The sequence below is a fragment of the Eublepharis macularius genome, chromosome 17, assembly GCF_028583425.1.
Source record: "Eublepharis macularius isolate TG4126 chromosome 17, MPM_Emac_v1.0, whole genome shotgun sequence".
Lineage (NCBI taxonomy): Eukaryota > Metazoa > Chordata > Lepidosauria > Squamata > Eublepharidae > Eublepharis > Eublepharis macularius.
Window position 1 is genome coordinate 36,947,203 of NC_072806.1, and position 15,585 is coordinate 36,962,787.

Below are 15,585 nucleotides of genomic sequence, written 5' to 3' on the forward strand. Positions count from 1 at the left end.
AGACATTAAAGAGCCTCCACTCTGATCCAGAAGAGTTTCTCTTTAGGAAGATTATAAGGTAAGGGACATGGGAAAAGGCAGAGCTATTAGACAGGAAAGTGTGTTGTATCACCATTTTACTGTCCTCTCACAGAGAGCCAGTTTAAGGCAGGAGTTACCTTTAACACAGCAAGCAGGGAGCCAAGCTGATCAGTCTGCATTAGCTTCATCGTTCCACCATTTAAGAGTGAGTGGATACCTTTCAATGCATTCTGTAACAACTGAAGGGGAAAAAAACAAATTAGCTGTGTTCCCTTAACATCCTCCAAGGTCACAGCACAACAAAAACACAATCCAATTAGCATTAAGCACTTAGGAAATGTCAGGACTTGCCAGGTGGTTCCCCAAAACACTTCCCTGCATCACATGGGTGAAACAGTTAAAATGTTTATTAAGGATTAATACCAGTATCAAGGAGTTCAGACAATGGAATTGGCTGGAATGCCAAAAGGTGATAGAGCATAGACAGTTATAGGATGAAGTCCCCACCCCCAACATAGAAACGGTTCAGGAGGAATTTTGGCAAGTAAGGTCTGAGGAAGCCCTGGGAAGAAGAGAAAAGGAGTTCAGCTTCTCCAAGGTCAAGTTCCCAGCGTGGCAGGAACTTGAAATGAAAACACCGCTCCTGTAAGGTAAGCAATTAGTCACCGCACATTAGAAACCAACTTCACTCTGCACTTACTCAGAAACCCATTACCACAGCAGAACAAATCAAATGCAAATGCAATGACATGGCAGATATGCAGGGCGTATCTGACATACTGCACCCCCCAAAGACTCATGCATCCCCTCCAGGCTTGTCAGGGTATTTCCGGTGAAATTTACGAATCAGTTGTGGAGCCTACATATCAGAAGCCCTGACCCACTCCACATTACTTTTGTCAAAATGAACCCATCGACTCAGATAGAACAGTTCTCCAGTACAGCTTCCACTCTGTAGTAGGGTTGTCCGTCCACCAGAAGGAGTGTGTGTGGAACTCCTTGGTCCGGGTGCCACTCATTGCGGGGTGTGTGTGCCTTCTTCAGGAGGCTGAAATGAAAGACGGAGTGGATGTGTTGTAAATTCTTTGGTAATTTAAGTTCCACAGTGACATCATTGATAATTTTGCATGCTTCTAAAGTCTCAAAAACTTCCACCCCAGTTTTTTGCTCAGCTGCTCCCCCCAGAGATTCTTAGTGGAGATATACACACGGTCTCCCACCTTCACATCCCAGGGCAGGGAGCATTTATGATCCACATATTTTTTGTAGTCCTCCTTAGCCTTGTTCAAAGTCTTTTGAATTATCTCCACTGACTGGTTAAGTGAGTCCACCAGTCAGCTAATTCCCCCCCTTGTGTTTTCACTGAGTCAGCCATGAATGGCCTTCAAACCCCTGTGCAACTTTAAACGGTGGAACTATGCATACTGTTATTGTAATAATATTCTGCAAAAACCAAGAACTCTGTCCAATTATTCTGTTGATAGTTAATGTAATACCTCAGGAATTGTTCCAACACCTGGTTAACCCTTTCGGTTTGCCCGTCGGTCTCGGGGTGATAGGCGGAGCTGAGCCTTTGTTCGATCTCTGCCATGTGCATTATCTCCTTCCAGAATTTAGCCACAAATGTGAGCTGCGGTCCGAGATCTTATCTGGGAATGAGTGCAATGGCACCACATGCTGCTTAAACAAAGCAGCCAGTTTCTTGGCCAATAGCAATTTAGCACAGGGGATGTACTTGTTTTGAAAATAAATCCACTACCACCAAAATCACAGTCTCTCTTTTAGAGGGTGGGAGGGTCCGTAATAAAGTCCATAGAAATGACGACCCAGGGTTGAGTTGGGGTTTCCAAAGCCGCAACAGTCTTGGTGGCTTCTCGCCCCCCGTTTTCCCCATTAAGCATACTTGACATGACGACACATATTGGGACACATCTTATCTCATTTCTGGCCACCAAAATTGCCTTTGGATTAGATGCAGGGTTTTTAGATATCTAAAATGTCCAGCTAGCTTTGCATCATGACAGCATTTTAACTCTTCCCCCCGCATGCTCACAGGGATGTACAGCTTTCCCTGCTGGTATCATTTTGTTCCAGTCCCTCCCTGGGTACCACCTCCCCCTCCTTTTCCACTTCAGCTTTTACTCTGTCTTCCCAATCTGAGCGAGGAGGAAAAGGAGGGGCCATCTGGGCTTTTGCTTGTTGCCTGGTAGTCACCGCCCCTTCCAGCTGGTCAGGGGAAAAAATGGTGTCCACCACACCTCCTTCTGACGATTGAGTTGGGGGAGGCGAGAGAGGGCATCTGCCAGGAAGCTGAATTTACCCAGGAGATGCTTGAGTGCAAAATTCAATCAGGAGAACAACTCTGTCCATCTAAGTTGCTTGGTGCCCAGTTTGCACGGGGTTCGTAATGTCTCTAGGTTCTTATGGTCAGTCCACACTTCAAAGGGCATCTTGGCGCCTTCCAACGAATGCCAACAAGTACACAGCATCAACTTGACTGCTGCCATCTCTTTATCCCACACAGCCCAGTTGCTTTCAAAGCGGCCGCGAAATGGCCAGCTCCTCCACATAGCAGGCAGAGCCCCTGTTGCATGTGCAGGGTCCATTCGCCGCTGGGAAGGGACTCGCGGACACAGTTCCTCTCCTTGGATCTCACCTTTAACTCTTCCCCCCACATGCTCTTTGACACAGAATTTCTTTGACACAGGTGCAGGGGTGTAAATTCCCTTCATCCTCCTCCTGAAGGATCACCCCCCTACTTCACTAGCATCCACCTAAACTATGATTTCCCTTGATCTTTGTCCCATCCATCTGCTCGAACACTATGGGATGGGGAACTTCCTCACTTCCACCCCCAATCTCATCACTAAAGCAGGAGCAATTAAATCTCTGGTGCATCCTGAGTCTATCAGGGCTCTCACTTGGATGTGGGTCCCCTTGCATGGATTTACAAGGACAATGGGTAGATAAAATATGGCCCCTTTTGGTCTCACCTCACGAGATGCCGCCTCCTTGGTGACCTGCAGGTGGGGCTCCTTCACAGCAGGTCTCCTTTGTTTCCCATCAGCTGGCCCTTATCCCACTCAGGTCCCGACGGCTCTTTCTCTGAGGATTCCAATTCCACCTCCAGTTGCAGCATGTTGGTTGGGCCTTCCTTGGTCTGAGGCTGCTTCTTGGGGGCTTTCAGCAGCGCCTTTGGGGTACTTTGAGGTTTTTGTCCATGATCTGGGGGCCCTGTCCCCTTTCCAGGGCAAGCAGCTGCGAAGTGGCCAGCTCCTCTACATAGCAGGCAGAGCCCCTGTTGGATGTGCAGGGCCTGGTCACCGCCGGGGAGGGACTCGCGGACATGGTTCCTCTCCTTGGATCTCACCTCCAGAGGGGTACGCCGCTGCCCCACTTGGTGCTGAAGGTGGAGTAGCTTGACAACTTGTTCCCGATTCTCCACTTCACAAGCCAGCTAGATCCACTCCAACAAAGTATGGGGGTCATCTTGCATCAGAGCCTTGGCCACTAAATTTGGGTTCAGGCCCGCCCAGAAGAACTCAATTTTCACTCCTTTGGTCCAGTCTCGGACCTTGGCAGTGTGCTGCTGAAACTCCACAGCATATTCTCTCACCGGCCGGCTGCCCTGTCACAAGCACTTCAGCTTGGTTCGGGCCCACTCCTCTTCCAACAGATCCTCGAACTGTTCTCGCAGGGCCAAGATGAACGCATTGAGATTTCGTAACTCTGGAGCACAGGCTGAATACATGGTCATGTACTACTTTGCTGCGGGTCCCCTGAGTCGAAAGCCCAGATAACTCACACAACTCTCCTCATCTGGAAAAGTGGGACCTCATTCCCTGAAGAACTCCATTGCTTGCACCCTAACCCACCCACCACATCCTCGCTTGCACCAGGAAATAATCCAGTTCTTCAGGGTCACCCTCGAATTGGGCTTCAAGCTTTCTCCACCCCAGGGGTTGCAGAGCCGGCCCTGCCAGGGCATCTCCTTGGGGTCCCGGGACCAGTCCCGGGACCCACCCCTGTCCAGCAGGGTTCCGCCAGGGGGTGCAACCTGCGGCATGTTCCTCACCAGCTCCCAGAATCCCTCCACGAGCGCTTTGATGCCTTCTTTGATGTCGTCGGTCTCACCCCACAGGGCCCGTAGTTCCCCAGCCTGGTTGGGTGGCAGGTCCCCTTTCGTTTGGTCCTTCGTCTCATCCTTGGTTGAGCCAGTGCCCTCGTCTTCTTGCTCATCTACATCTGGGATAGTCTTCTCCTCCTCAAGTATGGTGGAGGGGTTTGTCGATTTACTCCCAAACAACTGTCCCCTCCGCCTCAGCTTCTTGTCTTGGTCCCAGCAGGCACTGTCCTCTTGCGGCATCCCCCCCCTCGGGGTAGCCTTCAGCTGCTTCAGATAGTTGCTTCTGAGCTTGGGGCACACTCCGAGGCTCATTAGCGCTTCAGCACCTTGCCCATGCGGCAGCACCAGGTTAGTTGATGGTCTCTTCCCAGGTTCGCCTTGTCTGTCAATGTGCAGGTAGTGAAGTCCTGGTCTCTGGTTCCCAAAGACTTTGGGGATTCCAGCCAAAATGTCAGGACTTGCCAGGTGGTTCCCCAAATCATTTCACTGCATCACTTGGGTGAAGTCGTTACATGTTTATTAAGGATTAATACCAGTATCAAGCAGCTCAGACAATGGAATTGGCTGGAATGCCAAAAGGTGATAGAGCATAGACAGTTATAGGATGAAGTCCCCACCCCCAACATAGAAACGGTTCAGGAGGAATTTTGGCAGGTAAGGTCTGAGGAAGGCTGGGAAGAAGGGAGGAGGGAAAAAGGAGTTCAGCTTCTCCAAGGTTGAGTTCCCAGCGCGGCAGGAACTCAAAATGAAAACACCTCTCCTGTAAGATAAGCAATTAGTCACAGCACATTAGAAAGCAGCTTCACTTTGTACTTACTCAAGAACCCATTACAACAGCAGAACAAATCAAATGCAAATGCAATGACATGGCAGATATGAAGGGCATATCTGACAGGTAATTAGAATCCCTAAGCAAAGATTTCCTCCAATAAACAGAAGCTGGATGATTTCTACATCAGTTCATAGATTAGGGATCGCAAGATTAGCAATCTGTCTGAACCCAAGAATCACCTTTATCTCATGTAGGAAGCATTTCACATGAAATCAGATTTTAAAATTTCCTCTGTGACACTGATCTAGAATACATAACTCTAAAGAAAGGATAGCCAACTAATTAACAAATCCCAGAGGAACTGAATACAAAATGATCCTATGAATCTGAGTTAGGCCCTTAGAAACATGCCTTTGACGCTTCTAGTAGCAGCCTCTCCCTTTGCACAAGTTCTTACATGCTTGCATGTGTTGGCCGATACTTACCTAAAGCTAGCCCAGATGTACAAATAGCTGTCTTGGAGATGGATGCCCACCCCATGTGCCATTCACCTGCTTTGCTATCTCTTATAAACTCTCTCACAGTTGAGAGATGAAACTGCAGGCAATCTCTGCACTCAATCTTAGCCCATCCTGGTTGTTTCTGACCAAGTGGAAGAGATTGGGAGGATCCAGTGAATACCCGTTTTCAGGAAGGAATACTTCTGGAGGCTGCAGAATGCAACTGCAGCTTAAAAATTATGGGATCTTCTGGGTGAGGGTTTACTCTGCTCTCTATCTTGGCAAAGGGATCAATCTTGCAATAAACAGCAGGTAATAAACAAGAAATAGATAATCTAGATCAGTTTTCCCCAATGTGATGCCCAAGGTCACCATAGTGCCCACTGACACTTTTCCTGTGCCCCAAGTGGGCAGGGCCAGTTGGAGCTTTTGCCTAGTGGCACTCTAGTTGGCTGTGCAGATTTTTTAAAAGTTGTTTTGACAGCAGCTGCTGCCACAGCACGAGGATCATCACTGTATGACTGAAGATAAAAAGAGTCCAGTAGCACCTTTAAGACTAACCAATTTTATTGTAGCATAAGCTTTCGAGAATCAAGTTCTCTTCGTCAGATGCATGATCCGAACTGGTCAAATACAGAAGAGGAGGGGAGATAGGGGAGAGAAGGAGATATATATCAGAAGGGGACAGGATGCAATTAGCGGGGAGGCAACCAAAACATTCCTTTGCTAGTAAATGTAAACATCTCCTTTTGGTGTGGAGTCAGTTTGCCGTGTTAGTTTGCAGCAGTAAAAGCGTCCAATTCTTATGTAGTATAAGCCTTCGATAACCACAGCTCTCCCTGCTCTCGAAAGCTTATGCTACAATAAAATTGGTTAGTCTTAAAGGTGCTACTGGACTCTTTTTGATTTTGCTACTACAGACTAACACGGCTAACTCCTCTGGATCTATGACTGAAGATAAGCTCTAAGTATGCAAGAAAATATTTTAAAACAAATATTTGTTTTAAATGGTGTCCTGTTAAACAGAACTTCTGCCTGAAATGTTGAAAAGTTATTATTAGAGTTATACATGACCTCACTCCCTAACATTCTGCAGTTCACTCTGCCTTCTGCAGTAGTCAGTTTGTGGTTGGCTCCACCTCCTGAGGCAGCCATTTTGTATTTGCACTCTCCATCCCGTGTCAGAATTCCAAAGATGTCTGCAGGCTCAAAAAGGCTGGGGACCCCTGATCAAGACGCAGAACAGTCTGGCTTCAGGATTAGATTGCAGACTAAGGGCCAAACTAGACCTTACGTCACACACGGGTGTGATCTGTGAATGCCAGCGCCATTTTATAGGTGAACTTACAATAACAACAACAACAACATTTGATTTATATACCGTCCTTCAGGACAACTTAACGCCCACTCAGCATGGTGTATAATGTGTGTTATTATTATCCACACAACAATCACCCTGTGAGGTTGGTGGGGCTGAGAGAGCTGTGACTAGCCCAAGGTCACCCAGCTGGCTTCAAGCAAAGGAGTGAGGAATCAAACCCAGCTCTCCAAATTAGAGTCCTGCTGCTCCTAACCACAACACCAAACTGGCTCTCCTGATTGAGCTTGCAACCGAGTGGGACCGGGTAATCTTGTCCCCCTCCCCCCACATGCCTTTGCAAGTGCCAAAACATGCTGCTCTGCTGTGGTTGCCCAGTTGTGCTATATTAACTTGGCCATTTAAAAATGCTGTGAGGACCCAATCCCGATAAGGCTCTCACAGCATTTTTAAATGGCCAAGTTCAGCTCTAAAATGGAGTTTGTGTCCAAGGGTCAGACCCATGTAAGCCATAATATTTAGTCTGTCCCTGAGGCCAGAAGACAATTGTATAGAGGCAGCCTTGGTCACCCTAGAAGACAATCTATACAAGGGCAAAGACAGAGTAAGTCAGGTTTTAATTGTTATCTGTGGCTTGGTTTTATTGTCAAGCTATTTCTAGGCTGATCTGGTTTTTATATTGTTTTGCAGCTGCTCTTTGGTTCTGAATGTCTTCCCTGTTGCCACTGTCCTACAGCATGACTATTATGGGTGACTCCAAGGGTCAAGACAGCTGTGCAGTAGGATAAACGTTTTAAGATAAACAGAACATGATCTGAGTGGAGTTCTATTCCCTGGAAGCACAGGGTAAGGCAGGGGTACACAGAGCCACTAGGACAGCCATTAGGAGGCAGGATTCTAAGAAACTAAGTTACTTTCCACATGACGAGTGCAATATATAAAGCAACACACGTTTGTGACAAATTAATATCCCAAAAGAATTCACACACTCAGTATTTGCAAAGGTATCCCTGTCTAATCACCAAGAAATAATTCTTTCTTCTGACCACACAAGCAATTCACAATGAGCTTCAATTAACTTATCTAAGAAATTTATATCCCGCCTTTCAACAATACAGAACTCTACAAGGCAACATAACAAAAACAGAAGCCTAAAATTTAAAAAACAGAAGTCTAAATAAAAGCCACCGATACACACTACCAGTGTGGTATAGTAGTTAGGGTGTCAAACTAGAATCTGGGAGACCCAATGAACAATGTAAACCACTTTGGGTCCATACAGGAGAGAAAGGCAGTGTGTAATGGAAGCAAACAAAGATTCTGCAAGCAAAGGCAGTCATAACACAGGCCAAAAAGGTTACAAATATGAAACTGCAAAAAAGAAATAATAACATGTGAAGGGGGGAAAGGGCAACTGAGCATTTCTTGGGAGAGCACACCACATGGCTTTGCCTGGGATGTCCCTGGACCATCCTCAGAGAGTGGGAGGTTTCAGAGCAGAGTTTTGGACGATGGCTCAGGCTCATCCGGAAGCACAGGTAGTCAGCAGCTCTCATCCCAAGGGTCCTACTTACACATACCATGCAAAAGGTGATGTCATCCACACCAGGTGCTTTTGAAGACTGTAGCACGTTGAGGAAAATCTGAAAGCAGATCTCTTTGTAAGGTTCATCCAGATACAGTAGTCCAGGTATGCTAAAATGAGCACACACAAGTTAGAGCCTCAGAGATTACTGCAGGTAAACAGCTAGCGTCCATTCCCACCCCGCAGTAAATGGCTTGTGTGTGCATCAAACAACAGACGTGTGGGGGGCATACTAACATCAATTACTTTGAAGCAGCAACTTTACAGCAATCAATGTTCCAGATGTGAAAGAAAAAACAAGGCAGCAAAGTGTCACAAGATGTGAAATGGGAGGAGCACTGAATACAAACACCGCCCCCGCCCCGCCCGGCTTTTTGTTTCTCCACTCTTGTGATTGTTTCTCCACTTTGATTCCAAGTGCTGAGTCAAATGGTGCAGGAATAGAGAACAAAAAGGAAAACAGAATCAGGAATAAATAGAATCCAACATCGTTATAAAATCAATGAGTGGTAACTTGTGTTAATTTAGGTTGTTTTGAAATTCTTTCAATAGGGTAAGTGATTAACTGTGCAGTGCAAGGCACGAGTTGTGCTGAACGAAACCCATTAAAATCAGTAGATATAGACAAGGATCATTCTTTATCGGATTGCAAAAGGCAGATAACTAATCACCTTATTAGTTGACAGTCCTCCTAATTCATATAAGAAATATGGACTGCAACACTAAGTATAGTTAATTGTAAGTGCCACTGAAATGAATACTACTTACAAGTAAATGTGCTCAGGACAATGCAGTATATGTACACAAGAGCTTACAATTCAGTTTCTAAGAGCCCTTGCTGCTGAACTGGTTGCCCAAGAATTAACATGGTGTAAAAATATGGAGTCGAACGATCTCAATCCAAACTGTACCTGAGGCACAAGTTTGCCAGGCTGTTCACTGCAGCTCTCTTGAGTTCAATGTCAGTCTGAGCTGGGCTGCTGAATTGAACCAGAAGTCCATTTTCCCCCAACAAATCTGGAAGGTACTAAAGCAAACCAACAACAGTCACAATGTGTAGATTTGTTATTCCTTCATGTGCTGGATGGATCATGCAGCAAATTCTCCCTGACTTTCATAACATCAAAACACAACTCCCAACGCGCAGCAAATGCAAGGAAAATACAGCACGCAGGCTGTGACTGCAATATTCCTAAGGCTGTGATCCCAATACCACATGGAGGGAAACATGCTCCCTTGAAAACAGGATGATCTATACCTCATATGCAGTCCCATGGGGAAGCACTCTATAAAATTTAGCAAGACCTACTTAATACTTCCCAGTCGCTTTCCTTAAAATGATAATATATGCAGGCTGCAATCCTAAACACACTTAGTAGGGAGTAAGCCTGCTGAGTTCCACTTTTGAGTACACAGGTTTAAGATTACACAGACTCCCATGTTTTCCTCTTGCACAAATCATGGCGAAAGAGGGAGGGGCTTTTGCCACTGCGGCACCAATCACCACCTGATTGCAAGCACCTAATTTATCTAAACCCTCAAATTTCCATTGGTTGCAACAAACAGCCAGCATTATGCTGTACAAATACATGGGGTAAAGTGAATGTGTCATGATTCTGCTCTCCCAAACAGCAGCTTTCAAAAGGGGAATGCCAAGTGAGGGCTGCATGTCACCTCTCTTACAACCCCATTACCGTATTTTGACACTATAGGGACCCAAGAGTTGCCTATACCTCATAACACTTATTGGCTGTGGCAAGGAGACTCAAGAACAAGCAAGACCATAGGAAAGGGGGACTCTAACGCACTTTTTGACATTTGGGTCCATTGCAGTAGACTGACGCTGCCAAAGCCTGCAGAATTTCAACATGTGTCCAAGAGCTGCACTGCTTCAGAGCAGAGATGAAATAAGGCAGAAGGAAATTCAGGCTGTCATCATCAACCATAACCTGTAATTGTAGGAAGAAATATGGATTTTTAAGGTGGGGGAGTCATGTCCAGTTCATCACAATGTAATATTTTGCTGGCCAGACGTTGAAACAGTTGGAGTCACCTCATTAGTTACAAGCTCCTATGCAAACAGCAGTCCGAACACGTCTGTATTAAATGTGGTATTAGTGCTTTTTTTTTAAGCAATCCAGGGGGCATCCAATCAAAGTACTCATGGCAAGAAAAAACCTGCAATATTTCTGTGAGGTTCATGGGTGTCCACACTCCTACGCTTAGAAGTTCCCTCGTCTGGTCTGCTGCTGTACGCCCTGTTTGGGGCTCACAGAGCCTCTGAACTAGAGAGCGGAGAGTGGTCAACAGCACCTGGTTCCTTTACCACTTCCTCCTCCTCTCTGTTGAGCCTCTCTGGCACAGCCACTGCCTCACTTTCAAGCTCCTTCAGTTCCCCCAAAGCCTCATGAGAGCTCACTGTCTTGAAAGACTTTGGGGGGATATCTATATCTGTCATGAATGTATATTGGCTCTGCCTCTGGTTTCTGAGAGTATGGGAAGTTCTTTATTGCTATAATGCCAGTAGGTTATCTCGCAAATGTTTACTTTTTCTTTCTCACTCCGCTGAGCCAGCGTCCTTGACTGCCAGCTGAAACTGGCTTGAAATGTATCCTTCTTGAGAACCAAAGATAAGTTCATCTTTCTCACTGTCTACCCTAAAACAATGTCTCGCTCCAACCCCTCCCCCCCCCCCGTTAACGGTCCTCTTTCCCAAAGGCGGGAATATTCCCTATAACTAACATTGATAGACCCACCTACGTCACTTCTGCCAATTCCACTGTCTGAGCACCTTGTACTGAATGGATCTCAAAGTCACTTCAACTGGAACACCTGTGTTAACTGTGGGGAACTTGGGGATCTAACTGCCAGGGACTGACATCTGAGCTATCACCCCATTGCTCCATGGTAATTCTGGCGGGCAAATCTACCAATGGGGGTGGGTCCACTCCTAGACCATTTCCAAGCTATATGTTCCTTTGTACCATACATCCATAGCAGGGATGGTTACATACAGCATAGCAGCCAAATGTGTACAGTTAGCTGTGAGGGATTCTTTTTTTTAAAAGAAATTGTATCAAATGAACATTTTATGAAGCCAATACAGCTATAGAAAAACCCAGCACTTACTTAAAGGGGGGGGATTGAGTACCAGTTCCTCCACTGAGAAGAAACAGTTCATAAAATCCTCTGAGGAATACCACAACAGCATTGGTGGTTCAATGGAAGAATTCTCACCTGTCACAATAGCAGCCATTCTGTTTTACGCTCACAAACAGCAAAACACACACACACACATATATATGCTGGATCAGAAAAGCAGAAAAAAAAACACCTCGTTCCCATACCTCGAATCTGCTAAGCAAAAGATGAATCAGCTGGCACACTTTGTTGACAAGATGCTCTTGATTAAGTGGTACTAATTTACAAGCTTGGACAAGTAAGTCACAAACATCCTGAGAAGTAAAGCAAAAGAGGAAAAAAGAGGACAATCATTAGTCTGATCCTTGATCACCTTGACTGATAACACAGAAGGGATAAGGGTGCACAGAACACCTAACCAAAATTATGTGACCGAATGGACCCAATGAGGCTTCCCTGAGCTCACAGAATGGTCCCTCACGTCATGCTATCCAGCCTCTTCATAACTTGCTGTTCCGTTCCCTTTCACCCTCCTCAATTTTATCCTGCTACTGTCTCCCACTGATCCTTCCCTTCCCATTTTTCAGTTCTCTCTCCTCCTCCTCCAATAATAATAATAATAATAATAATAATAATAATAGGGTGAGTCACAACAATAAATAAAATATACAGAGATAAAATCACAGTAATTTAACACAGCCTTCTAATAAAACACTTGCTCTCCTTTAAGAATACAATGAATAAACATCATAGTAACATAGTATGCAGTGAATTATCTGGGCTGAGGATAACATAGGCGTCACAAAGAACAAAACATAAATGTACTTAGTTGGTAAGCACCACCTGTAATGCCTTCCCATTCTAGGCTGATAGCTGACCGTTACTGGAACTAGGATGCACATAATGTTTGACGTTTGTTCTTTCATCATTTCAGACTTACCAAAAGCAGGGTATGAAGGCAACAGCCGTTTTCTCTCACACACACGCACACCACCCGGATATACTAAAATAAGCCGTCTTTCAGTCTGAAGATGCCATGTAGCTATCATTGCTAATAGCAGTTTGTGACTGGATTTGCCAGGCTTGTGTAGTAGCTAAGAGTATCAGGCTAGGATCTGGGACTACCCATGTTCAAATCACTGTACTATCACTGAAGCATCTTGGCTGAGTCACTCTATCAGCCTAACCTACCTCACAGGGCTGTTGTAAGGAGAAAATAGAGGAGCAAAGAATAATTTGGTAAGATGCCTGAGGCTCCCCCAATGGTGAGAAAAGCTGTACTATTACTATTACTATTACTATTACTATTATTCCACCTTTCTCACTGAGATCCAAGGCAGATTACAACAATGTGAGTGAAAATACAATATAATCAACAGCTAGGACATTCATTGAGCAAAGTACAATAATGAAAAACAGGACATTCAGTGAAAGAAATACAATAGGGTATGGCAGCAGAAATTTGAAACACAAACATAACACCAAGCACAGAAATGAAATCTTTCTGAAACAAAGCATAACTAATTTACGTGGCATGTTTAGCCATGTGAAAAGCTCCCTAGTAGGCTCATGTCTACATCAGCAGACAGTACCCAACAGAGTACTGTATAGTCTGTCCCTACCAATGCATTTCTCTGAGCTACTTCTTATGACACAGCCCTATAAACTGGGTAGAAAGCCTTCTTGAATCATTCAGTTTTGCACAGTTTGTGGAAAGATTGGAGACCTTTCCTGACCTCCTCAGGCAGGCCATTCCATAAGGTGGGAGCTACCACAGAGAAAGCACATGTGCAGGTAGTTGATGATTTTGCTCAACTGCATGGTGGTTTCTGCAGAAGGTTCTGTCCAGATAAGTGAAGCTGCCATGCCAGAACATGGGGGGGGGAGGCTGCACAGGGATCAAGGGCCAAGACCATGAAGGGCTTTGAATATGATAGCAATGACCTTGGAGCCTGGTAACTGATGAGAAGCCAACTGCAGAATGGGAGTGATATGTATGCTCCATCTAGCTCCTGAGAGTAAACAAGATGCAGCATTCTGCACTAGCTGGAGTCTGAGTCAACTTTGAGGGGAGGTCTAGGTAGACTGCATTATAGTAGTCTAGTCTTGATGTTACTGTGCCATGAATTCAGGTGGCCAGATCAGCCATGTCAAGGGAGGGGGCCATCTTTCAGGCTAGTCTGAGTTGGGAGGCCTTTTTTTGCTGCTGTATTTATTTGTTTCTCTAACAGCAGTGCTGGATCTAGTATAACTCCTTCTCTTAACTGAGTCAGCAAGAGTCAACTGAACCCGATCAAAGGTTGGAAGTGCAATGTCCTTCAAGATCTCTGCTTTTCCAAGCAGCATCACTTCCATCTTGTCTGGGTTCAATTTCAATTTGGTTGCTTTCAGCCAGTTCACAACAGTTGTCAAGCAGCAACTCAGTATCTCTACAGCATCACCAGGGTACTAGGACAGCAATATATTGAGCTGGGTATCATCTGATATTAACGGCATCCAATTCCATAACTACAAATGAGTTATCCTAAAGGCTTTATAAGCCCCTTTTTAAAGAGACCAAAGTCAGTGCCCATCACCATACCTTCTGGTAGCCAGTTCTATAACCAAGATATTGTTGCTGTTGTTTATTTATAGTCCACCTTTCTTACTGAGATCCAAGGCAGATTACAATACTACAAATGAAAACAATAGCAAGGACATTCATAGAGCAAAATACAACATGATCAACAGCCAGGACGTTAAATGAAAACAGATACAATAGGATACGATAGCCACAAAACTGAAAAACTAGCAGAAAGCCAAACACACAGATGAAACCTTTCTGAATTTAAGTGTAAGTAATTAATATGACATCTTTAGCAATATCAAACTACCCAATAAGAAAGTATCTGCATCAGTTATGGGTTACACACAGCTTTCTCCGCCATATCATCCAACATGTTCCATTCTCACTCCCCCACCCCTATTTCTGCTCCCCCCCCCCCACAGGCTCTACTCCTCACCCACTGCTCGAGTTCTCTGCTGTTGGATTCTTTTATATTCTTCAAGATGGGTAGCCATGTTAGTCTGTCTGTAGCAGTAAAAAAGAGCAAGAGTCCAGTGGCACCTATAAGACTAACAACATTTGTGGTAGGGTGTGAGTTTTCGTGAGCCACAGCTCAATTTCTTCAGCTACCTGAAGATAACCTGTGACTCACGAAATCTCACATCCTACCACAAATTTTGTTAGTCTTATAGGTGCCAATGGACTCTTGCTCTTTTTTAATTATATTCTTCAATCGGCCTTGAGTCTTAACGAGAAAGTCAGGCTATAAATGAAGCAAAATAAAATAAAACTACTCCCTTCCCATTCTAAACACCTGCAAACCCCTCTCTCCTCTTCCCCCTCCAAGAGGAGGCCCTCCCTTCCCTTTCCAGTTTTTCTCCGTCACCTGCGGCCGCGGCGCCTCCGTCCTTGGGCCGCAAGTCTCGGAGATGAGCTGGTCGAAGAGCAGGTGGAGCTCCGTACGGCGGCCGCTATTGCCCCCCGGGGCCGGGCTGGCGTCGGTCCCCGACTGCAAAGACTCCAGGCGGGCTAGGTAGCACCGCAAAGAGGGCCTGGCTTCGGCTCCCGAAACTGGGAACGGCGCTTCTCCCTCGACTGGCGCTGCTGAGACCTCGACCGCCATTTCCCCCCGCACAGCTGCAGGTCACCATGGTAATGGGACACGACCCGGAAGGAGAGAGGACAAAAAAGCCAGAGTGACAGGCACAACTTCCGGTGAGAAAAAAAATTACTTGAAGGCCGGCACAGGCCCTGGTCTCGCTAATAGGAGCAAATTGTGCCGCTCTGTGCCTCGACATCTCTGTGGTGGCAGATCCGCGCTATACGTTGCACTGGAGGTTAAGGCGTGTCCAGTTTTGTTCAGTTATTTGTTCAGAAAGCTTCCGCCTCAGCCGCCCCTTCATGATGGTGCGCCTTAGCTCAGCCTTAAAAGATTTGGTCAAATATATTAATCATTCACTTTATTGTAACAAAGATATTAATTCGCACTTTTAAAAAAAGGAAATATAGCTGTTGTGAAATAATGAGATTTAACTGTTCAAAAAGAATTGTTAAGAGTTATTGTAACTTTTTTTACT

At 45.4% G+C, this 15,585-nt stretch overlaps 1 protein-coding gene across 1 annotated transcript in view; it reads right to left on the reverse strand.

The window, feature by feature from the left end:
• Positions 1-15,154, reverse strand: part of HEATR6 (HEAT repeat containing 6) — a 41,632-nt gene extending 26,478 nt beyond the window's left edge. Inside the window, exons 1-6 of the mRNA XM_055001732.1 lie at positions 14,895-15,154; positions 11,670-11,777; positions 10,131-10,271; positions 9,234-9,349; positions 8,318-8,432; positions 159-260 (exon numbers count right to left, since the gene is read on the reverse strand). Of these exons, the coding sequence (XP_054857707.1) occupies positions 159-260; positions 8,318-8,432; positions 9,234-9,349; positions 10,131-10,271; positions 11,670-11,777; positions 14,895-15,131 (819 nt within the window). The 5' untranslated portion in view covers positions 15,132-15,154. The remainder of the gene's footprint in view (positions 1-158; positions 261-8,317; positions 8,433-9,233; positions 9,350-10,130; positions 10,272-11,669; positions 11,778-14,894) is intronic.
• Between the last annotated feature and the right edge of the window lie 431 nt (positions 15,155-15,585).